Source organism: Dinoponera quadriceps, unplaced genomic scaffold, assembly GCF_001313825.1.
Source record: "Dinoponera quadriceps isolate SergipeBrazil2010 unplaced genomic scaffold, ASM131382v1 scaffold424, whole genome shotgun sequence".
NCBI classification, from domain to species: domain Eukaryota; kingdom Metazoa; phylum Arthropoda; class Insecta; order Hymenoptera; family Formicidae; genus Dinoponera; species Dinoponera quadriceps.
The window spans coordinates 1,039,451-1,061,442 of NW_014554557.1; the positions used below are offsets into that span (position 1 = coordinate 1,039,451).

General features: G+C 39.9%; 7 protein-coding genes and 1 non-coding gene across 17 annotated transcripts; 5 read left to right on the forward strand and 3 right to left on the reverse strand.

The window, feature by feature from the left end:
• Positions 1-32: 32 nt before the first annotated feature.
• On the reverse strand, positions 33-2,850 carry LOC106752065 (stAR-related lipid transfer protein 7, mitochondrial-like). 2 transcript variants are annotated; one of them, XM_014633469.1, is made up of 7 exons: positions 2,435-2,850; positions 2,199-2,350; positions 1,826-2,088; positions 1,625-1,752; positions 1,157-1,296; positions 751-993; positions 33-662 (listed from the first exon to the last, which is right to left on the reverse strand). In XM_014633469.1, exons 1-7 carry the CDS (start codon positions 2,824-2,826, stop codon positions 649-651), a joined length of 1,332 nt encoding a protein of 443 aa, XP_014488955.1. In that variant the 5' UTR covers positions 2,827-2,850; the 3' UTR covers positions 33-648. The 2 variants fall into 2 exon arrangements, with proteins under 2 accessions (XP_014488955.1, XP_014488953.1); XM_014633467.1 differs by having other exon boundaries at positions 33-993.
• LOC106752067 (migration and invasion enhancer 1) lies at positions 2,632-5,371 on the forward strand. Of its 4 annotated transcripts, none has more exons than XM_014633473.1 (4): positions 2,632-2,718; positions 3,151-3,346; positions 3,508-3,605; positions 3,687-3,868. In XM_014633473.1, the coding sequence occupies exons 2-4, from the start codon at positions 3,318-3,320 to the stop codon at positions 3,845-3,847; spliced, it is 288 nt and encodes a 95-aa protein (XP_014488959.1). In that variant the 5' UTR covers positions 2,632-2,718; positions 3,151-3,317; the 3' UTR covers positions 3,848-3,868. The 4 variants fall into 4 exon arrangements, with proteins under 4 accessions (XP_014488959.1, XP_014488957.1, XP_014488956.1 ...); XM_014633471.1 differs by lacking the exon at positions 2,632-2,718 and adding an exon at positions 2,884-2,975; XM_014633470.1 differs by lacking the exon at positions 2,632-2,718 and adding an exon at positions 2,950-3,007.
• Positions 4,099-9,141, reverse strand: LOC106752064 (molybdenum cofactor sulfurase 3). Of its 3 annotated transcripts, none has more exons than XM_014633466.1 (8): positions 8,589-9,141; positions 7,491-7,711; positions 7,079-7,235; positions 6,006-6,677; positions 4,950-5,932; positions 4,670-4,864; positions 4,375-4,589; positions 4,099-4,305 (listed from the first exon to the last, which is right to left on the reverse strand). In XM_014633466.1, exons 2-8 carry the CDS (start codon positions 7,570-7,572, stop codon positions 4,120-4,122), a joined length of 2,490 nt encoding a protein of 829 aa, XP_014488952.1. In that variant the 5' UTR covers positions 7,573-7,711; positions 8,589-9,141; the 3' UTR covers positions 4,099-4,119. The 3 variants fall into 3 exon arrangements, with proteins under 3 accessions (XP_014488952.1, XP_014488950.1, XP_014488951.1); XM_014633464.1 differs by having other exon boundaries at positions 7,491-7,830; XM_014633465.1 differs by having other exon boundaries at positions 7,793-9,141.
• Positions 8,854-8,935, forward strand: Trnas-gcu. Its single transcript has one exon. It is a non-coding gene; the product is annotated as a tRNA-Ser (tRNA).
• Positions 9,142-10,848: 1,707 nt separating the features above from the next.
• LOC106752060 lies at positions 10,849-13,051 on the forward strand. Its single transcript, XM_014633460.1, has 2 exons — positions 10,849-11,337; positions 11,766-13,051. Exons 1-2 carry the CDS (start codon positions 11,326-11,328, stop codon positions 12,525-12,527), a joined length of 774 nt encoding a protein of 257 aa, XP_014488946.1. The 5' UTR covers positions 10,849-11,325; the 3' UTR covers positions 12,528-13,051.
• A 1,103-nt stretch (positions 13,052-14,154) lies between these two features.
• On the forward strand, positions 14,155-15,018 carry LOC106752062 (nucleolar protein 16). Its single transcript, XM_014633463.1, has 3 exons — positions 14,155-14,378; positions 14,453-14,774; positions 14,854-15,018. Exons 1-3 carry the CDS (start codon positions 14,278-14,280, stop codon positions 14,995-14,997), a joined length of 567 nt encoding a protein of 188 aa, XP_014488949.1. The 5' UTR covers positions 14,155-14,277; the 3' UTR covers positions 14,998-15,018.
• A 185-nt stretch (positions 15,019-15,203) lies between these two features.
• On the reverse strand, positions 15,204-16,633 carry LOC106752061 (ADP-ribosylation factor-like). 2 transcript variants are annotated; one of them, XM_014633462.1, is made up of 4 exons: positions 16,274-16,633; positions 15,885-16,017; positions 15,502-15,689; positions 15,204-15,415 (listed from the first exon to the last, which is right to left on the reverse strand). In XM_014633462.1, the coding sequence occupies exons 1-4, from the start codon at positions 16,421-16,423 to the stop codon at positions 15,215-15,217; spliced, it is 672 nt and encodes a 223-aa protein (XP_014488948.1). In that variant the 5' UTR covers positions 16,424-16,633; the 3' UTR covers positions 15,204-15,214. The 2 variants fall into 2 exon arrangements, with proteins under 2 accessions (XP_014488948.1, XP_014488947.1); XM_014633461.1 differs by having other exon boundaries at positions 15,831-16,017.
• Positions 16,634-16,732: 99 nt separating this feature from the next.
• On the forward strand, positions 16,733-19,814 carry LOC106752059 (flap endonuclease GEN). 3 transcript variants are annotated; one of them, XM_014633457.1, is made up of 6 exons: positions 16,733-16,995; positions 17,193-17,469; positions 17,639-17,925; positions 18,005-18,166; positions 18,251-18,416; positions 18,523-19,814. In XM_014633457.1, exons 1-6 carry the CDS (start codon positions 16,838-16,840, stop codon positions 19,708-19,710), a joined length of 2,238 nt encoding a protein of 745 aa, XP_014488943.1. In that variant the 5' UTR covers positions 16,733-16,837; the 3' UTR covers positions 19,711-19,814. The 3 variants fall into 3 exon arrangements, with proteins under 3 accessions (XP_014488943.1, XP_014488944.1, XP_014488945.1); XM_014633458.1 differs by having other exon boundaries at positions 16,820-16,907; XM_014633459.1 differs by having other exon boundaries at positions 16,871-16,995; positions 17,255-17,469.
• The last annotated feature ends 2,178 nt before the right edge of the window (positions 19,815-21,992 follow it).

Below are 21,992 nucleotides of genomic sequence, written 5' to 3' on the forward strand. Positions count from 1 at the left end.
TACATATATGTATACATATATATATCCCCTTCTGTGTCATATATATGTATATATATATATATATACACATTTTGTATAACGCACATACTATACACACATGTTCTCTAACGTATATAATATTAATATGTTATATTATAAATCTATCATATTTGTGTTATAATATTCGAAATACAATTATCTTCTCTATCTCTCGCATTTTGCCACATATAAATCTATTTATACCTCAAGTTCATCAATTATTATATTATCAAATCAAGCCAGCTTTAAATTTGTTTTCATGATTTAACACAGGTTACATTGTTGTTTATTACTGTGTACAATGCATGATACACATCTTCAAACGTATTAAAATGGATGATAAAACTAATCAGTCTTTCTACGCGCTTAGTATATTTTTCGATTGATAGTGTACTTGTGTGTCTCCCATTTTCATAAAAGATAAGAACTGGTATTTGGAAGAAAAGTGCGAGACTTTTTATGACCACGATTTCATCTTGCTGTCTGTGAAAGCATGTATCATTTACCCAATACATTAATGAAGCAGTTCAGTTATTCCGCAATATCATCGTCGACGCGTTCATCTGTGTTCTACACGTTTTTACACTTCCGGTAGCAGAGATCGGATTATATTACTCTCCCCGTATGAGGTCACGTTAAATTATCTACTAGTCAAAAGTTACTCTCTTAAATCAATTGTGAAATATTTGTGTCATGCAAATAATTTCGTGAGGTAAAAATAATCTAGTAAACCTTGTTTTTTGGTTGAGGAATTAGTAGCAGTGTCCCTATTTCCATTCTCTGCTACGTCACTCTCCTGCTGTATATTGTGTATTATATTTAATTCAGTAGTACTGCTAGTAGCAGAGTCTGATTTAACTTGTTCTTCAGACAACGGATGACTATTGTCAAATGTAGCCTTGCCTCGTTTGATCAATTTGTATTTCTGGTAATTCTTCGAGGCATTCCGCATACGTATCAAGAAGTCAGGTAAACCTGAAACAAATATATCACAACACAATTACCGCAATTATTAAGTCACAATTACAATATATTAAAAGATATTTCACGAGAGATTACAAAAGTACAAAAGGCGTCGATGAATCGCAATGAACCTTCTTTGTCAAAATGTTTACTTTATGATTATAAGAGAATATACCTCTCAGTGCTACCCATGAGGTAACAGGTGTCGGCACGGATACACCAGGATCGTCAAAGTATGTGAGTCCGAATTCGATGCCTGGCTTGTTGAATTCTGTATAAGGTCTTATCACCATGTGCGACCAATACGACTTGACCCTGAATATACATAGATCTCAAATGATTCATTGATTGAAGAACCCGAGATTCTTTTTTGATATAATGTGATCTTTTTTATTTTTGTGTTCTCAGATATATAGATATTAATCTAAGATCTAAAGCTGTGTAATAAGCAGATTTTGCATTAGGTGTTCTTTGCGTAAATCTTCGAAAATATATAGATATCAAAAATTAAAATATTTTCTAACAAGATATGATACTAAAAAAGGAAAAATTGACCAACTTTTTGATATTTCACAAAACGATACATCTCCGTATTGTTTCTCAAAATACACAGATATATATATAGCTGACTGCTTTTATGTACCTATAAGTACCACGTATGATTGGTACATCAGGATGTTCCGTTACTCTGCTGACAATAATTATGATTCCAGTTTCCCTATTTACAATCCACCGTCGTTGAAACACATAATCTCTATTTGAAAATAATCTCTACGAAATATAAATTACTTAATTATTAAATGAAAAATTCATATTTAGTGTCAAGACATGTCTAACTACTTACAGGCCAGAGCATCTCCCAATGAATAACATCGTTACTTTGATCGATACATGATTTTGACTGCGGATCAGTTTCAATGATCTCTAATTCCTTAGCGGTAGAATCCCATTCCAATCTATAATCGACATCTATTTGTACTTGTAAGAAGTCTTCGGCAGTGACGTCAGAGAACGAGCCATATACTTTGTATGCATATAATCCTCCAGGCTCCTGCCGCCTCCATATTAACATATCCTGACGTTCGATATAAGGCTGCCAACCATCCGCTGTATTTCGTACATTAATGACATAAATTAGATATAGTAAGAATGCATATAGAATATATAGAGAAATAGAAGATGCAAGGTTGTAGTAGTTAATATGAAAGCAAACGTACAATTTTGATTAGAAGCGGTAGACTGAACTCCATTGCATTTACAATATTTTACATTGGACTGTATAACATCAACGACAATCCGCAAATGGCATTTCGCGCATATCACTGTACATTCTCGTAACCTGTGAATCCCTTCAATTTCATGAATATATCTATAAGATGAAATATTGACGATGTTATCCTGAGAATATTACATATATATTTACTATCGCAGGTAAATGCATAGTGACAAGTACTTATTAATTTCCTCGTCACCGATCCTCTCACGATCCCAATTGTACATAGTTACGGCAATTGTGCTGAATAGGAAATTTCTGGTGATTCTCGATTTCCATGACCTCATGAACTCTCTCAATGCCACCTCGTCCCATATCCTCGTATAAAGGTAAAATACTTGCACATGTCTCCTGATTCTCTGTGCCGTTATAAACTCAAATTGCTTCCTACAGGCTTGGGTGACTTGCTTGCGCTGCTCCCGAAACCACAGGTTTATTTCGTCGCGGTAAACACCGAATTTGCCGTAAGTAATATCCCGGTGCTTAACGAAATATGTTAACCTGCCACCATTATGACTGCAACTGGTATCGAATCGTTTGAGAACATGACCGAACAGTTTCCACGTATACATAATTTAGTTGCAATGTCGGTATACGGTCGTATGCTTTTTATACGGTGGTTTGTGTTACAATCTCTCAAAAGAGATGTTTGTTAACTCTCGTTATAACGAAGCGAGCGATTCTACAGGCAAGCGCAGCCTCGTGGCGATAACACGTAACTGTACGTAACCTTTATATGTGCCGGACTTCTTGGTAAAAAAAGCTTTGTCGTTTTCATATTTACCGGCCATTATATATTTATAACGTCAAATTCTATTTTTAATAACGCTGAGATAGTATGACATGCCAAAAATATAACGCGTGTCTATATTAAATTGTAATTACATTATTTACAGCTCTTTTTGTGAGTGAAGAGGTTACATTGTGCTCTAACAAGATATGACTTTTAATCAGACCAGCTTGAGCAGGTGTATTCTTTAAATTATATATACACATGTACCATCAATTTAATTTGAAGTATAATATAGCGAATACGACAAAGTAAACAATAACAGAAAAAATAATGGATGTAAATGTTGATATCGAATATTGGTAAGTAAATAGGATGGCCTAACAAGCTCTGTCAATCTAGACTATTTTTTTATTAGAATTAACTTAGATTAAAATTGTATAGATTGTGTATGTAGAAAAGTATATTTCACGATTTATTTGTATAAATATTTAAAGTAAAAAATTGTTATGATATTTTACAGTGGTTCATGTGGATATAAAAGACATTTTTTACAACTGACAAAAGAAATAAAAAATAATGTCAGTAATGCCATTGTCAATGGTAGAGCAGGAAGACGAGGCAAGTAAATAGACATGGCATATAAATGTGGCTAAATAATTAGAACAAGTTAGGATTTTCACGATTAATTTTATTTTTTAGCATCTTTTGAGGTACGAGTCAATGATGAACTTGTATATTCAAAACTTGAGACACTAACCTTTCCTGACACAGTTGCAACTGTGAATATGATCAAAGACGTATCAGCAGGTGAACCAGTGAGGAAAATTAACAAACATCATTTAGAATGTGTATTATTATAAAACAGTTTTATTAAAAATCAGGTACAGTTAAATAATTATTTACACATCCAAGCACCAAGATGGCGTCGATGACATTTTAATAACGTCTTATTGACGATAGAGACGTCGTTAATATGTTATTAAGATATTGTCTGACGTTACTTTGCTTAGGCAGTAAATACATATTTTAAAATATGAGATTTCTCCATAATCAGCTTATAGTGACTTAATGTGTGTATGGTTTATAGAACCATAAGTTGTTCAGAAGTTGTACATAATGTTCAATTGTATATTCAAGAATAGTAAATATCATCGCCGATTTTAAGTAGATTTTGCGCATTCCCCAATCGGGTCAGGTAAATCCCAAATTTTAACTTTCCATGGAATTCTTTCGCTAATGTTCTTAATGGCTCAATGGTCTTCCTTCCGGTTGTTTGATCTATGCATATCATTTGACATCTTGTGCAAGGACCATTTACCTGTAACCACGTGCATAATATATTCCAATATGACATATCAATAACTACGGGGAATATAAAAATTTTTACCTTGAAATTGTTATTCCCTATACGAATGTATTGCCATTGCATTTCTTCAAAGGCGTTGCAACCTTTTACAATAATATTTCCGCGGAATCGATGCACGGCAGTATCTCTCTTAAAATCTACATCATCAGATACCTTATCAATGAGCCATGAGACGCTCGCTTCATTTACTGCCAAATATTGCGCTTGACTAGAAAATGATAATTCCTTGTCTGATCCTACAAAAAAAACACACACGTATGATTTTTACCTCGAAATTCAGTCTGATGCTTTCGTATTTCCTGAGTATTGACTGTACCTTTCTTTTGCCTCCCATGGCTTTGTCGAATTAATCTAAGGTTTGGTTTGCCCAACGCCAAACTTAACCACTCCGAAACTTCCGGTCCACAATCTATACCTTCTACTCTGCTCTCGCACACTCTGCTTCGGTACACAGAACGGTCCATTGACTCTTTATAAGTAATTTCCAAAGGTATTCGAATTGTTGGCATTCCTAAGACAATTTATTGTGGTTTACACTAAAACTAACGCGCTAATTTACATTGAAGAGCACCAAACTCGTGAAATCGATAGTATACCTGGATACGAGAGCTCCATGATATTCCGCTCTCTAAAAATAACAGGCTTCAGCAAACACAGATTTGTCTGGTGCTTTTGAGTTAGACAAATTCCAGAGGATGTTACTATCATCCACTCTCTGTCGTATTCCAGACCTTTTGAATTTAGACTCCACGAGTCCGTAATCTCGTACGCGCCGCACGATTTCACCGGGTAAATAAACAATCGCTGCAAAGTGCATTTGTTCGTTCGTGCAGTCGTATTGTCAGAATTTACAAAACCCACAGTACCGTTGAGATTTTCGCTTTTATCGCGGAGATTGTTTCGCATGTTATTGTTCACTTTATTCTTATCTGTGATAGGCGGAATGGCACGATCTAAGATGTTGGAGTTGTAAAAATGTCTCCCTCGGTACTTCTTAGAGGCTCTCGTTCTGTGATCTTCCCACCATGCGGGTAATTTCCTGACGCTCGGCCCGTCCACGAAACACTTCGCGATCATGAGCAGAACCGTCTCGACGTCTGTAATCGTGGACATGTAGCCGAAGGAGACTCTCACCGCTCCGGTCGGTCTTCCGTTCACCAAATCCACGGTGCCGCCGCACACATATCCCGCCTCATAGTTCTGAAGGATCGTCCCGGTCGCGAGGGACAAATGTCTCTGGCACGCGCCGGGATTGCAAAAGCAGCCAGTCCTGAGGTGTATTTTGAATAGCGCCGCCATGTTCACGACTTCCATGTAACCCACGTATTCGCCGTTGGACCGGATGAGATTAAACGTAACGATACCCCCCTGCGAGTTACGGTCCTCGTAATTGCTGTCCGCGTACAATTTCGCAACCGGTTTGCCGTTACGATGATGCAACGTTAACAAGGAACGATGCAGGACTTTGGCGAGAGAGAAAACGTGCCTCGATATCTTGTCCATGGTGAGTTTCGACAGTATGTCGAAGCCGTATCGCAGCGACGCGATCGAGAGGAACGGCACAGTCCCGTCTTCGAATCTGCAAAGCAAGGAGGTTTTAGGTAATCCTCTGACTAACAATCGACGAAGTCGTGTGGTCTTTCCCTATTCACCTTTGATGTAACACTTGACGTTTTCGATGAAACATTTCAGAACCGAGAGCGACGTCCACAGCGCCGCCGCCGTAGTAAACCTTTTCCAGAACGTCCGAGCTGGAGTTCTTAACCAGCAGCGCGCCGATGCCGGTGGGGTAGCCGAACATTTTGTAAAAAGACAGACAGACGAAGTCGGGCTTGCAGGCGGACAGATCCAAATGATTCGTCGGCGCGAAACCGGCGGCGTCGAGTAGAACGTACCAGCCGGTCGGCGATTCACCGACCACGGTGGATAACGCTCCCGCGTGCACGTCCTTGATCCATTCGAGAGGGTACTTCAACCCGGAAAAATTGCATTGCGCGGAGTACACGAAAAGCGAATTGCCGCTCTTCCGCCTCTCCTTGTCGTCGGGATCGCGAGAAGTCGCGTGCCGCTCGAAAACTTGAAACGCCCGATCGTGACCGAGGCAGATGACCTCGGCACCTCTGGCAGCGACTACATCTCGCATCCCGAGGACCGACGTATGATTGTCCTGGACGTAAACGAAATTTCCCGCACGCCGCCCGGTTTCGTTACTTCCGTGCGCCTCGAACGAGAACGTCTCGGCGATCGTCTTCAGGCTCGCCGTAGCGCCCGAAGTAAAGATAACGCTGTACTCGTCGAGAGTAGTATTGAAGTGACTCAGGATTCTGAAAAGTGGCAATAATCATATATCATTAATATAATATAATAAATCAATTAGATCCGCTTAGAATGCTTAGAATGCGCTCTTATCGGCACATCGGAGAAAAGCAATTTTACTAAAACATCAAATGTTTGTCGATATGGAGACAGCAAAAAAAATTGCTTTAGACAGCAAAAGATTCGTTTGCACAACAGAAAGATTTGTTAAGAGTATTGATTGTCCATATATCCAGCAAATAGCAATTAATATTCTTAACAAATCTTTCTGCTGTCCAAACAAATTTTTTGCTGTATAAACACAGTTTTTCATTACTATATTGACAAACATTTATTGTTGCAACAAAATTTATTCTCTCCGTGCATGTGTTCGTTCATTTATTTTTTAGTTATAATTTCTCTCTCTCACCGATCTCTCGTACGCTCGATGATATCCCGCGTCGATGAACTGGGAATACCGACGGAGTGCGGATTAGCGTAGAGACAGCGATGCAGGTCGGCTCCTACGTTCCTGACCTGCGTGTCCGAATACAGAGTTGCGCCCGCATGATCCACGTAGCACTCGCCTGAAATAAAAGTGCGAGTGAGCGAACGAAATTTATCCCTTTTCTTTTGTCTTTGCTTAATATCACATCCATTTACGTTCTATTAAACGCGAATGTTCGTACAGGATGACTCAGAATCGGCGGTAGCTTTCGATTTCTACCATGCGTCATGCAAATGACTCGCGTCGCGAGCGCAAAGACGATGATTGAGAAATTAGAATCGATTCGACTAAATCGTACAACGGACAATATGCTCCTCTGAAATTTATCGCTTACCTTCGAGCCTCGCGAATTCGCTCTCGAGAAATTTCGCAGTGGCATCGTCGTACACCGACGTGAACTCCAGCGTTTCAGCCATTCTAACGAAACTCTGTATCAAACTCGGAGATCTGTTACGGTATGCACCGATACTAGCTCTGCTGATATCGTGCCAGCTTATCGTCGGTGTAAGGGTCACGAGAGTAGTTGACACAAATGTTCTCGAATTATGTTAAAGACTGAAAGGAGAATGCAACAAGAAAGAGAACGACCGTACAGTCATGTGTCACGTGACAATTCTTAGCACACACGATACGTACAATTTTATGTTACATCACACACATCATTATAAATAAGCCTGTAGTAGAAAATACATATAGAGCGGAGAACACGTATATGGGATGGAGGTTGTTACCGAACAGTAGTGATTACGATTACTACACGCGATATCTGCTGTAGATACAACGAAATTGATTTCCACGCTCTTATCTCTATTCACGTTACGTTCCCACGTGAAAAATCGTTAAACCTTCAGAATTGTATGAACTATGTGCTTTTCCGCGCACCGCAACTTTCTCGAAATCCGTCGCACGACGTACCGTGCACAGACTGATCATTTACTATCAGTTTATTATCAGTATGTCATAATCATCATCAGAAACATTGACGTACGCTTAATCCGATAGAATGTGTTCGTGTTAACATATATAACAATGGATCCGATGAACGAAATACAGTGGATAGAGAAATATTTGAGATTCTTTTAGAGAGAGAGGGGATTTTATATAACGTAGAAATATGTTACGATAAACTCTGATTACATGTGTCAACAGCGCGAGCAATATATTCTGATAGATCGAGCGAACATGTTTTTTACCCACTGTAGTTAACCATAAACTCCATGCAGTAACTAACAGTTGGCAGATTTTACAATACGTGTTGCGTATGATAAAATTGAAAAAACGTTCCCCTCTAAATTCACCGCACGTATTCGCAGATGCATCGACAGATAAGGAACATTTGCGGAGATCGATAAAATCGAGTTGATGTTGACAAATTTATTTCGTCGAATGGTTTAGTCACAATTAAAAAAATATATTAGAAAAGCGACCGAACCTTTTTGTTTCGGAACTGTTTTAATTTTATACGTGAAGCACATCATATATCAGTCGGTAGCTTTCAACTGCTTGTTGCGTGCCGACACTCATAACGCGCGCACTACGTCGCACAGACTGGCACTGCTAATACACGTTGTAAAGTCGAACTGGAACAATTTTTCGTAAATTGTATGCAATCACATAAAGTCAAGGACGAACGATTCTGAACACGAAAAACCGGGTGAGAGCCATATCACAAATATTTCGAACATACCTTTACACGTGACGAGGTGGCCGAGTGGTTAAGGCGTTGGACTGCTAATCCAATGTGCTCTGCACGCGTGGGTTCGAATCCCATCCTCGTCGGCTTTCTTTTTTGTTTTCTTTTTTCACTGAGATTCTTTTAGAGAGAGAGGGTAAAATAATACTTTTCGCATATATCATAAAATTATATTAATAATGATTTTCACGTTTAATAGAAACTTTATACTTTAAATATAGAAATGATGACATAGTTTGAGTTAAATTACTCAATATGCAGAAGTAGGAAGGCCGTTTATTTTTTTAGAAAATTATGTCATTTAACTTCAATCGTTTAATTCATCGTACTTATCGTTATTTTATTCCAAGGTTAATCTGTTGAAAAATTAGTCAAGATTTATTAATAAATCACTGTACGTTATCATTATTGAATCCTCGGGCAGAACTTGAAAACCGATATTCATAATAATAAATTATTTATAATCTCTGATACATAATATTAATTATAAATTCGTATGGATCACTATACCGCTGTTTGGATCAATATATTTTGTATGAAACAAATACAGATAAAGAGAAACAAGCAGAGATTTACGAAGGCATGATTATTTGTTAAACAATGATGAATTTTCTGCGTAATATTGACAATTTTATTCATGCTCATTTTTACGTAGCATTAATGTCGTACTTTTAGGAAATACTTGACCACCGGCGTCAGATTCGTAGAATATGTATAATACAGTCGGGATATCAAGCTGACTTGTGCGGTGATATTTGGAGCGTTTGTAAAAATTGCGAAGGTAGACCGCCGGCATCGCGTTCGTCGATCGCGAAATAAAGGGTTTAGGGTGATATTGGGTCACGGACGGAAAAGACGGACGGACATGCGTGCGTACGTAACCGGTACCCCGCATCAGACGTACTTTTACAAAGGAAAAAATTCAACGGCTTGCGTGAAGGGTACGCCCGTCCGTGACCTAGCATCAGCACCTAAAAGCGCAGTGGTGACCAACTTTTATGACAAAGGATCGCGTTTATGTCTTTCGGTGAATGCGCGTTCCATGAATTCTAATCGTTTTCGCGGCTGCTTGTAGTTAATTGGATCGTGCGCAATCGTCGGAACGTTCCCTCAAGCTGAACTCTCCCTCTCTCTCTCTCTCTCTCTCTTTCACTTTGATCCACCACCAAGATTGAGAAAATTTATCCTTCAAATTACTCGATTCCAGTTTCAAATCGAACGTATAAATTGGAATTGGGACAGTTAATGTTTGCGAAATATTTGGCGATTCTTGCGACGCGACGTACGAATTGTGCGAGCGCAATTAGAGTAATTACAAAGCCCAGTGCGATGACTGCAACGCAATGATCGCCGATATTAAAGTATTATATCTCGATTTAACGAATTAACTCTGATGTCGCGTTAAAATCTCATTAAACGTAATCTGTACGATCCGCAAATGAACCTTTGAGGTTGATATCACGACTATCCGTCATCATTATCACTTGTTATCAACTCGTTTATCATCGTTTAATTCGCTCCCCGATATATCCGCTAATACGGTTTCGCGCGCGTTTTAAGGAGAGATTGTGTACCTATGTGAAATTATTTATGAAAATTTTTAGGAGTTGCGATGCGCCATATATAGGCGTACAAGTCCAAGTTTTGTAACTAATAACGTAACGAGAGCACCTACGTGTACGCAAGCGTTACGTATCGCCGCTGTTACACATATGACACAGCTTATGTCAGCGCGAGAATTTGGAGAAAGTGTGTCCTTGGCAAGTTCTACAAAATACCATGGTGAGTTTGTATCAATGTATCTCCATATTGCGTACATAAAAGGAAACTTGCAGAATTGCGCGCGACAACTGTATCGCCTAATCTTTTTCTCCCCATCTCTCTCTCTCTCTCTCTCTCTCTCCCTGTCGAGTCAATTTTCAAGCTGATCGTAATTAAATCTCACACGTCAATTATCACGACGAATGTCACTCGTCATTGTGACGGAGGAATACGTATACCCAGCTCTAAAATCGTTACAGTTGCATTTGTCACCTATTGACAGCTGTTGACTCACACGTTGGGCAATCGGGGATCGCCGGGGGCGAAACGAAAGCGAAAAGTAATTATAAGTGTCGCACCCTCAGACACGGGCGACGTTTTCTAAGAAATCGCTCCGATACCCAGATGCGCGATCTTAATTTCGTGGCCACGCCACGCCCGGAATTCACTCGCGTTCCCCCTTCCCGCTCCCTCCTCGAGCGACTATCTCACCTCTCCTTTGCACTCTCGTATGCTCCTTTCTTAATGATTTCCCACAAAGAAGTCCCATACACATATCCCTCTCTCGGTTGACCATGCCCAATCACTTCGAACTCGGTGGAGGTAGTGCCCAAAATTCGATCGAACCCCCGGACAACCTCACCCGCGTATAAATAGTGGCCGACGGCCGCCAAACTGGCAGAACTCAGTAGTTGTTCCACTTCAGACGAACGAAATGGCATTCAAGGTAAGAAGAGGCCGTGTATCGACGAGCTGTTAAACGATCTCGTATATCTCATTACGCTGCGTGCTAAAGTAACGCGCTAGGACACACCTTCGAATATATCGAGAAGCCACAACGGAAGTTCTCAAACGTGAAAACATAAATTGATACTCGGGGTAATCGAAACTCAACGTTTCTCCAGTCGTCGGTCCGCACACGCGTCTTGTTTCCAAAATAGCGCGAGACCTCGAAGAATCATCTCGAACGGGATATCCTGGGGAGTGTCTCGAGAAGCCTCGAGCACACCCAGGATGACCTCTCGGACGCGTCTCCTGTTACCATCCGTAATTCATCCGACTCGCTATCAACGATAGTGGAAAGTTCGCTCGGTCCGCGAGATCTCTGCGAGCTGATTCCAGACATTGACGACACCCTCCCCGTTGCTTTTCCAGTTCATAGTACTCGCAGCCTTCGTGGCGGTGGCAAGCGCCGGCGGGCCGGCGGCTTACGACATCGGCACGCTGTCCGCCGACCACAACAGCATCGGCTACAGCCAGGAGTCCACGCAGAAGGGTTACGCCGGCCAGAACGTGGTGTCGACGTACAGCCGGGCCGAGGACTCCGCGCACTCGTCGGTCCGCGTGAGCAACAGCCACGTGAGCAACGACGCCCTGCTGGAGCAGCACGCGATCGGTTACGCCGCGCCGACCTTGGCCAAGAGCGCGTACCTCGCCCAGCCCGTCCTCGCCAAAGCGGCTTACGCCGCGCCGGTGCTCGCCAAGACCGCTTACGCGTCGTCCGCTTACGCGCCGTCCGCTTACGGATACGCCGCGCCGGTCCTCGCCAAAACCGCTTACGCGTCCCCCGCTTACGGATACGCCGCGCCGGTGATCGCCAAGACCGCGTACGCCGCGCCGTACAGTTACAGCAGCCCGATCGTAGCCAAGACCTACGCGGCCGCCCCGCTGGTGACCAAGGCCGCCTACACCACCTACGCCGCGCCGGCCGCCCCTCTGGTCGCGAAAGCCGCTTACGCCGCGCCCGTCGCCCCGGTCTTAGCTAAGACCGCGATCGCAGCACCGGCCGCCCTCACGTACGCCGCTCATGCCGCCCCGGTAGTCGCCAAGACCTACGCCGCTCCGTACTCGTACGAGACCGCCGCCCCGGTGGTGCACGCCACCTTCAGTGGCTTCGGCACCAGCTACGCCTGGTAAACGAACGTCCCCTCGTGTCTGCCACGACGACCGTTCCTTAGTAACAGGTGTCTCTCGTGTTTCGGTCTTCTCTCCCTCGAACTCTCCACGACGTTACCATATCTTCCCCGGCACACGCACCGTTTCCTTCGTTCGCAACGTAGCTGTGTATATAATATATTTATAGCGATATTTATATTTATATACCGCGCTCTACACAGACACATACATACGCGCGCTCACACACTCCGCCCTCCGTAAGCACGAACACTTGAGCGAATCGTAAGTTACGCAACGTACTTTGAAATACATGTATACTTTTGTACCCGGCGCGAATATTTCGGTTTTAGCAATAAAGCTAGGAGTTTTAAGTGTATATTAGGTGTGAAGGAATAAACCGAAATTATACAAGCGACGATAAAGGGTGTCTACGAGCTTTCAAAGTTACCCCGAGGAAAGCAATCGATCCGATTGAAGTCCCGAAGTAAAGATCATCCTCTCGATTCCTCGTTGCCTTTGCTCTCACGTGTGTTTCAAAGTCCGCAACTTTTAGAAAGGCGGGTCGCTTGCAAATCTTCCGCGCGGCAATAACGTTTTCTTGGAAAAAGTTCGAGTGTGGACTTCGCGAGGATACCCTCGATAAGTTTCGAAACGTTCGATTTGGCAAGATCTACGCGTATTTACGCACGTTTCTTTTCCACGTAGGCGAGCGCAATGTTAATTAAAACCACGCGGCCAGGAGCTCACGTACGCAGGACACGACCGGGCACAAAAGATACGGCGCAACAATTAACGCGTCGGATTGCCCTTATTGTTCGACAACTGCGCGCTGTCGAATTTCCAGTTCGAATCGGAAAGAATTTGCATACAATGGGTAGTCGAAACGCACCGATCAACTTCACACAGGTGTCACGGAAATTTGGTCGAACACAATCGCTCGCTTTCACGGACGACCGGTTTCTTTTTCTGTAACTTCGCGAACGGCCGCGATGACGAAATCGCCAATACGTGATCCAATTTCTTATTGACTTATACCTAAGATCGAAAAACTTGGATTTCTCGCCAAATCAACCTTGATACTTCCGTGTTAAGGTCACAACAATTTTAGACGCGAATAAGCGTTAATGGATCGAACATTGATCCTTTCTACTGTGTCAAATTACACGTGGTTAATGTAAACAGATGCATGGGCATTTATTCGCACCGCGAATGTCTGGCCCCGAGTTAGTTAACATATTTCGTCGGTGAGTAAATTGAAAAAGGATCACAGTCGAAATTTCTGTATTCTTAATCTATTTTGATCAAACAATCTATCTCGCAACTAAATAGAAAAATTAGTACCGAGTCCAGGAACATACTTGCGATCACGTGATCATGGAGGGGATGCAATTCTGGCGCGGCTCAGAAGTTAATATCCAGTAGAATCTCTTTAAAGATGGATCTTTACAGATTCTCGCTGTATGGCACTACTTACTTCCTTTTTTTCAGTCTAAGATTCCAATGCAAACGTTGACTCGAATCACGTCACCCTTGACGCTGCTTAAACGAGACTTAAACCATAACAAGGTTTCTCGAACACCGCTAGATGACGCCACGTCCATGGATCGTAAGAACATTTTTACCAGGTCGGCTCGTTTCAAAGTGTAGTTCCGAAATCTCCGCTACGAGTCGCTACTGTTGCGTAATATCACTACGCGAGCAGCTCGCTCACGTGTGTCGATTTGTTGTTGTAGATAGACACATGCATAGTAAACTATAAACAACAAACAAAATGGCAGGTGTCAGAAAGTTAAAACGTAAGAAGAAGTTTCGTGTAAATATAAATCGAAAAAGGCTGCGAAATAAGTTACGGAAATTGCCCACTATTCCATGGTAAGTGTTCTTAACCTCAAATGCATGCCTCGTGCAGATAGATCGGCAATGTTTTAATCTATTAATGTTATCAGCGAACAGATAAAGAAAGCATGGAAAGTCACATGGTCTACACGTACCAATTTGAAAGAAATGGGCTTGGCATACGATGCGAACGAAGTGATAACAATTCCTAATACAAAGCGGGAAATATTAGAGGATGCCAAGAGGAAAGATGCGGGTGAGAGCTCGTCAGATCATAAAGATGAAGCTATGGACGTGACTCCAGCTAAAAATTACGTGGCAGAAGCATTGCAAGCTGAAGCAAAAGCACCTCGAGAGCGTCTTTTGCGCCTACCAGAAGGACAAGCACAGTTTCTTAGTTATTTAATAAAAAAATACGGTGAAAATTACAAGGTAAATATTCTTTCTAGATAATGTTATTGTTTCATTCCTATGTAACTAATTATTTATATCATCTTTTTTCTTCATACAGGCAATGTCAAGAGATAAGAAAAATTATTATCAATTAACCTGGAAACAAATACGTGCTAAGATCAAAGTGTTTAAGGGAATTCCAGAACAGTACAATAAATATATTCAAGATAGTAGTATAGATAGTATTCAAGATAGCAGTTAAGATAGTAGTATAGAAAGTAATGTCTTGTATTGATTCAATTACTATTTATATTTAAGACAGTTTTCATGTACATGGAAGCTGATTCGATGAATATCTCTTATTGTTTTCTATACTGTTTAAATTCAACTACTTGATAAAATAATAATTATAATTACTTTTATTCTAGAAGCTCTGTGTTTCTTCTAACGAAATGCTTTCTTTTTGAAATCTCATTAATTCAAGATATAGCCATAGAAGACATCTTTTCCATAACCAGAGCTACAGAACTATGGTACCACTTATATTTAGTCTCGCCTATCATTAGACAAGGCAATGGTTCAGTTTGACACCCAATCAACTCTACCTTATTCTTGGGTGAAAAATCTATGAAATCAAAAAGTTGCTTAATATTTTCTGGTGCTAAGGCATCAGGACAATCCTGAAAATCAGAAAAAAGTACTATTGTACAATTCTCAATATGTCGTGGAATATTAAAATACAAAGTTTTCTGTGAAATATGATTACCTGTTTGTTAGCAACTATTAACATTGTTTTGTTATTTAATTGTGGTTCAGTTGTCAATTCTTTAAGTAATGAGGCTGTGGCGGATAACTTATGTGTATCAGAATCTACCACAAATACTATGAGATCAACATCATTTAAGAACATCATCCAATATTTCACTATCTCACGCGACATTTGGTTGTCACGAACTAATAACAAATAATTACATATTATTTCCACTATAAATATAATTGTATAATTTAATATTTTCAATTATCAATTAAAAGAGATTGAAAAAAGAGAGAAAGAAGCTATGCTAATAATTATTAAAAGGTATAACAAATACACACTTTCCCATATAGTATAGGAATGTTTGTTATATTTTAATCTGGTAGCAATAGAACCTTCAGTAGGCTGTGGTGGTACAGTGTAACTGAAATTTTCGTCACATAAAACATTTATTTGATTCATTAATAGAGTCTTTCCAGCACCTTTCAATCCTATTAAAAGCACTTTCTTTTCAGGTTTATTTATAAGCTAAAATAAAAAGTACAATTTATATATATATATATAGAGAAAGAGAGAATTGTGAAGGAATTATTATAACAAATTCATGATATTTATAATCGAATCTTATATTTAAGATCATTTCACGTTCATCTTCAGATGCTAAATCGACTGATTCATTGGCTACGAAGCATCCAAGGATGAATTTAACACGATTTAAATATAAAAACTATAAATATCGACTTAAGTTTTCGAAACAATTTCAAATTGACACACCATTCCTAACCTTAAATATTTCGATAAAACTTTCGTCGATTATCTTGACTTTACGTTTTTTCCAATATCTGTAAGCCATATAGAGGCCAATACAAGTGCAACTAATCCAGAGGAATGTCTTTCGACCTTCTGTCAACGGGTATTTTCCTACTATTAACATTTATTAAACGACGGTCTATCTTTCGTCGTCCAGTCTCCTAATAACGAACGATATGGCTACAAAGTTTCCGCCTAAGTAAATAATTTCTATAATTATTTTTCTTTTATTCAAATATCGTTCTCCAATATGAAGAATTTCACATCGAGCCAAGTCGGACTCACACTATCAAAACGAATAATTTTTACTGTACACTTGGGTTGCGTTCTAAAGTTCGCGGCACACGGTGTGTTAATACCTATTGGATTGCCGCTGAGTTTCTAGAAATGCACCAATCAAAACGCAGTATTTCTAGCACGCAAGTAATCCAACACAAAAACAAGCATGTGTCGCAGGTTTTACGATAGATTAGGTGGACTTTGATCTTTAACGAGATATTGATGAGTTCGATTCAAAATACAAACATCATGTTTTGAAATGGGTGTAAAAGATCTTTGGAACATTTTATCGCCTCTGTGCGAAAGAAAACCATTGTACGAGTTGCAAGGTAAAACCATCGCGATCGATTTAAGCGGATGGGTTGTTGACAGTCAAACGATCGTTGACAATGTTGTACAACCGAAGATGTATCTCAGGTCAATTTGATTTTCCTTTCTTAGATATTTTATGTCGTATTATTTAAACCATATGTACATGTGTATTTATGGGTCTAAAAATTAATCAATTTTAATGGAATAATGGCTAACATATATAAATATACAATTTCTCTACTCAATATATATATATTTATTGCGGTTGACAGATGTAATTTGTGCAATTTATATTATTTTAGGAATCTATACTTTCGTACATCATTCCTTTTAATGCAAGGGATATCTCCTGTGTTTGTACTAGAGGGAAAAGCACCTGACCTAAAGCACAAAACCATTGCACGAAGAAATGACATTCGCCATGGGTTTCGCGAAAGAAAGACAACTAAGAAAGGAGGAAGATCACAGTTTAATCGAGTTCTAAACGAATGTAAAGTAATGTTGAGATACATGGGCATTACTTGTATACAGAGTCATGGAGAGGCAGAAGCTATGTGTGCTTATTTAAATGAGGATGGGGTAAGTTCTATATATTGGAAGAGAAAAACTTTTAGTTACATAACTTATAAATATTAAGAAATTTGAAAATTTCTCTTAAATTCAACCATAAATTCCATTGCTCAACCACAGAAGTATTGATTACTTTAATTCTACTATTTTATCTCTAATGCAAAAAATATATTTTTAGCTTGTAGATGGATGTATAAGCCAAGACAGTGATTGTTTTTTATACGGGGCAAGGATAGTATATAGAAACTTCTGCACAAGTAACCAAGGAAATCGCGGAGCTACAGGTGGTTCTGTAGACGTCTACTGTATGGACAAGATAGAAAAGACACTGAACATAGGACGAAATAAAATGATAGCATTGGCTTTATTGTGCGGCTGTGACTATGATGAGGGAATAATTGGCGTTGGGAAAGAGGCTGCTTTAAAATTTTTCAAGACTGTAGAAGATGATGATGTCTTACAAAGGTTTCAATATTAAGTGTATTCCAAAAAATACCGTGCATTTATCGTCGCTCCAAGTAAATAATTTCCCTTGTCCTTTTAGGATTCAAGACTGGAGAACTGATACAAAATTGGACAAGGTAGAATCTAATTTATTAAATTCGGATCTATGTACATCGTGTGGCCATAAAGGAAAGTTGCAAAAGCACACAAAATCCGGATGTGCTGATTGCGGTACCATCAGGAAGTGTAGTGGTAATTACAAGTAAGTTAATATTATTTTTCCTACAAGGGTAATATACTATATAATTTTTCGGAGATAATACCTTACAATCTTTCGTCTACCTAGAGAGAAGAGAGCAGTGATCTTGAACGAGATATCGTTAAGAAAGAAAGCACTCCGTGATGAGACTTTCCCAAAGCAGGAATTAATGGAGGAATTTCTTATCCGAAGGGATGCAGTTCCAACTAAATTGGATATAGAATGGAGGCAGCCTCAAGTCAGTGAGTTTATTGTAAGTCGTTATATATATATATACATCACGTTGTTATAGATATAATATATTAGTTATATAATAATCTAGCATATGTATAAATGCATATGATCTCGTGTCACATTAGGATTTTATGGAAAAGTATTTATGCTGGGATCCACAATATGCATTTGAGAAAATATTCACGTTAACAACTAGATGGCAACTTTTACATCTACCAAATTTGACACGTAACGAACATTTATCTATGCCAGACTTATTTATTCCCGATGAAATAAAAAAGATACGCAATATCAGATCTATAGCCAGTTATGAAATTATTTGGAAAAAAGAGCACAGTGTAATAGAAATGTTAAAAAATTGTAAGGAGCAAATACGGAAGGATGACGGTGATGACAATAGTGATGACGATGCAGATGACAATTTGCTGACAAGCATTGAACCGCAGGATTTAGTTTTAAAGTGTTACCCGCAACTAGTGGAAACATTTGAAAATATTAGAAACGCAAAAGCGAAGAAGCGAACTGTGAATTCTCGAAAAAAGAAAGTTGTAACAGACATGATAACAGAGAATAACGCTGGAGAGAAAGATGTTGCAAAATTGTGTCAAAAGAAAACTAGGAAGAAAGTCATAGAAAGCAAAAATAACAGGAAGATCGATGAATTTATTTCTGGAAATCGTCTTGCGTCGTTGGAAGAGTCCTTTGAGGAAATGGCAATTACACCAAAAAGATCGAAGAAAAAAACTACTATGATTAAAGTAAACGAATTAAAAATAAAGGATACGCCTGAAAATACGGTCGTGAATACGAAACATATCAAACGTGGACCACAATTTGACAGAGTATTACAAATGGAAACAATACATTCGAGGTTGAATAACACGCTTGGCAGGATGTTTGATGAACTATCACCTGATGATTTCATGAGTGAAAATGATGATAATGATTCGATCGTAACAGATATAATAGAAAATATATGTAGTAAACGAACTTTTGAATTTAATACTAAAAACTGTCGCCCTGTAGAATCCACGAGTCAATCTATAGAGAGAGATGCCAAAATTGATCAATCGGAAGCTTCGACGTCAAATATAGAAAAGCATGTCCACGTCGAGGACGCGGAAGAAAAATCAGATGATTCTTATGATGAATTCGGTGGTATAGATGATTACATCCCTATTAATCAAAGAATACAGGTCGGAACAAGTGAAAAGCTCTTACAAATGTGCAATCAAATAGAAAAAAGGTCTTCCATTGATTTTGAAAATATTATGAATGAAACTGTTAATGAAAGCATGCAGTTAGGCGCGTGATATATATATTATGAAACATATATTGTCTACTTATACCTATAAGATGTAATAATAATCTGTAAGATTTTTCAAATATGTATAAAAGAAAACAGCTCTACCTTGTATTATGTCTTGTCCTTGTTTAATTTTATTTAATCCATCTCAGATCGATCTCCCATTGTAACGTCGCAAAATTATATTGATAATTTAACGATACATTTTTCAAGTATTCGGTAAAGGACAACGATGAGTCTTGACCTAAATTCAACGTAGCCTTTAAGAGATTTGGATAACGATTGCGCGCGATTAATTTGAATGAAGGGGAAGACTTATCAAATATCAGAATTTACCAAGATAAAAAGTGCGCTGGATCTGTTTAATTATGATTTTAAATAATGGGAATTAACTCTGAATTTTTAATTGGCCACCGGCAATAATATTTATCAGGAATATTCATTACGCTCGCTGCTGGTACAGCTACGTCGGTCGGATATTATTAATTATAAATTTTCGCAAATATTGGTACGTCGTAAATTTACACGATTTTGTCGCATGTTACGTTGTAAAAAGGAGACGAATCTGAAATTTATCATAGTCAAGAATTTCTCTGTAATATTTGAGATACGCTTGCTCGCTTACGTAGTTAACGGCACAAATTAGACTGCTTATTATACGGAAGAACGAAAAGAATCAGCGAGTCGTATCATGCGAAATCTCTTTGTGAATGCGGGTGCATCGACACCATTAACGCGCGTCACAATATGCATATCGCTATATGCGCTGTGCGCACAAAGTACTCGTTGAATTTACGTCGTAGGTGCATATTCAAGAGACTAACTGAGCATGAGATTATCCTTTAAGCTTTTTATCTTTTACATTTTTGGTCATCGGTGTGTACGTGTGACACATCGCGCGTCGTGTGCACGGATGCGAGCGCACGATTCACGTGTTCAATTCAAGCTTTCAACAAGCTTCAATATGCATGATCTCTCATCTCTCTCTCTCTCTCTCTCTCTCTCTCTCGTAATGGACAAATTACCAATATTAAATTGGACAATCTCTTCAAATGAAAGAGAGGGACTAATAATATTCTATTCTAAAAATAAAAATGAGACTCGCGCATGTTGGAATATATCCGTTGGAATATAGCACGGGAGAGACGCAGATCGATCGAGTGCTAAACCGCACCACCAATCTCGGCAAATTTAGACTTTCTTCAAGTGTACGGCTCATCGGTGAGCCAGACCAAAAAAAGAGATTCTTTCAAGAAGACTCGCGCGACCCGCATTCCCGTGAGTGACGAGCGGAAAAAATCAAAGATTTCTTACATCACTTGACCCGATTAACAAGGTGACGTCACCTTGCGTACGACATCTCTGCTCGTATCCCATCAATATTAATACTAATGTTCTCTCAACGGGCTATTAATACGTCGGAAAGAATCTTGGATCGATACCTGGATAATAGCCGTACGGAAGCGCGGATCACGCAATCTTACCTCCCATATGCCCCGCAGCTTACATCTTCCTGCAATTTTGAACCTACTTTGTCGGTTACTTCGTGGCCGACAGTGTGGGCGATTTCTTGCTGCGGTAGCTCCGTCGAATTTCCCAGGGAGAGACTGTCCAGTTTTCGAAAAAGCGAAGTCGAGCTCCGTGATCGATCGAGCGTCGCATCGCAAACAAATTTTACTTGGCCGTACCGAGTGCATTCCGGGGGTGTGCATCTCCGGAAGAAAGTGTCGGGGTCGCGGATTAGTCGATAAGGAGGTTGATTTGAACTAAGACATTATTAAACTTTTAATTCTCCTCCATCTCGCGTTCCGCCGGCCGGCACAGCTCTAAAGTGCCTGAAATTGCCCCGCCTGAATCGGCACATAGCGTGGCGCGTTGGCCGCATTCTAATTTAACGTTGAAAGGGTCAAGCAAATGGATTCGGGATCTCGACGAAACGGATTCGCATTTGCATAAACTGAAGTAGTCGGCGAGCCTAAACCTCGGTCAACATTCCGGTCGGCCGACGCCGGACGATGATGTACGGCCCGTGGGATTACGCGCGGCAACACAACTCTTCCATACCGCGCGCGTGCACCTTTTTATTGCAATGCCGCGCGTTATAACGTTATAGCAAACGTGACAACGATCGATCGATTCGCCGGTAACGAGGATGAGGAACGGGCGCAGCAGCAGCTCGCAGCTCGAATAAGTCTGAAACACGATTGCAGAACGTATTTATAAGATCTTCGCTTCGAGATGGGCGCTTGACGCAATTTATTTATGCGAAAGTACACCCGACGTAGCAGT

Excerpts from the sequence above, each read along its gene's own strand:
- LOC106752061 (XM_014633461.1), bottom strand. The coding sequence starts at position 16,423 with ATGTTAATAGTAGGAAAATACCCGTTGACAGAAGGTCGAAAGACATTC. Across the intron at positions 16,018-16,273 it reads GTTTTATCGAAATATTTAAG|CTTATAAATAAACCTGAAAA; the intron begins GTTAGGAATGGT and ends TTTTTATTTTAG. Across the intron at positions 15,416-15,501 it reads TAATAGTTGCTAACAAACAG|GATTGTCCTGATGCCTTAGC; the intron begins GTAATCATATTT and ends TCTGATTTTCAG.
- LOC106752059 (XM_014633457.1), top strand. The coding sequence starts at position 16,838 with ATGGGTGTAAAAGATCTTTGGAACATTTTATCGCCTCTGTGCGAAAGA. Across the intron at positions 17,470-17,638 it reads CTTATTTAAATGAGGATGGG|CTTGTAGATGGATGTATAAG; the intron begins GTAAGTTCTATA and ends ATATATTTTTAG. Across the intron at positions 18,417-18,522 it reads CTCAAGTCAGTGAGTTTATT|GATTTTATGGAAAAGTATTT; the intron begins GTAAGTCGTTAT and ends GTGTCACATTAG.
- LOC106752067 (XM_014633473.1), top strand. The coding sequence starts at position 3,318 with ATGGATGTAAATGTTGATATCGAATATTG. Across the intron at positions 3,347-3,507 it reads AATGTTGATATCGAATATTG|TGGTTCATGTGGATATAAAA; the intron begins GTAAGTAAATAG and ends GATATTTTACAG. Across the intron at positions 3,606-3,686 it reads TGGTAGAGCAGGAAGACGAG|CATCTTTTGAGGTACGAGTC; the intron begins GCAAGTAAATAG and ends TTTATTTTTTAG.
- LOC106752064 (XM_014633466.1), bottom strand. The coding sequence starts at position 7,572 with ATGGCTGAAACGCTGGAGTTCACGTCGGTGTACGACGATGCCACTGCG. Across the intron at positions 4,865-4,949 it reads CATGGAGCTCTCGTATCCAG|GAATGCCAACAATTCGAATA; the intron begins GTATACTATCGA and ends AAATTGTCTTAG. Across the intron at positions 4,306-4,374 it reads TAGGGAATAACAATTTCAAG|GTAAATGGTCCTTGCACAAG; the intron begins GTAAAAATTTTT and ends ACGTGGTTACAG.
- LOC106752062 (XM_014633463.1), top strand. The coding sequence starts at position 14,278 with ATGGCAGGTGTCAGAAAGTTAAAACGTAAGAAGAAGTTTCGTGTAAAT. Across the intron at positions 14,379-14,452 it reads AAATTGCCCACTATTCCATG|CGAACAGATAAAGAAAGCAT; the intron begins GTAAGTGTTCTT and ends TAATGTTATCAG. Across the intron at positions 14,775-14,853 it reads AATACGGTGAAAATTACAAG|GCAATGTCAAGAGATAAGAA; the intron begins GTAAATATTCTT and ends TTCTTCATACAG.
- LOC106752065 (XM_014633467.1), bottom strand. The coding sequence starts at position 2,826 with ATGTATACGTGGAAACTGTTCGGTCATGTTCTCAAACGATTCGATACC. Across the intron at positions 1,297-1,624 it reads ATCATACGTGGTACTTATAG|GGTCAAGTCGTATTGGTCGC; the intron begins GTACATAAAAGC and ends ATGTATATTCAG. Across the intron at positions 994-1,156 it reads CTCATGGGTAGCACTGAGAG|GTTTACCTGACTTCTTGATA; the intron begins GTATATTCTCTT and ends TATTTGTTTCAG.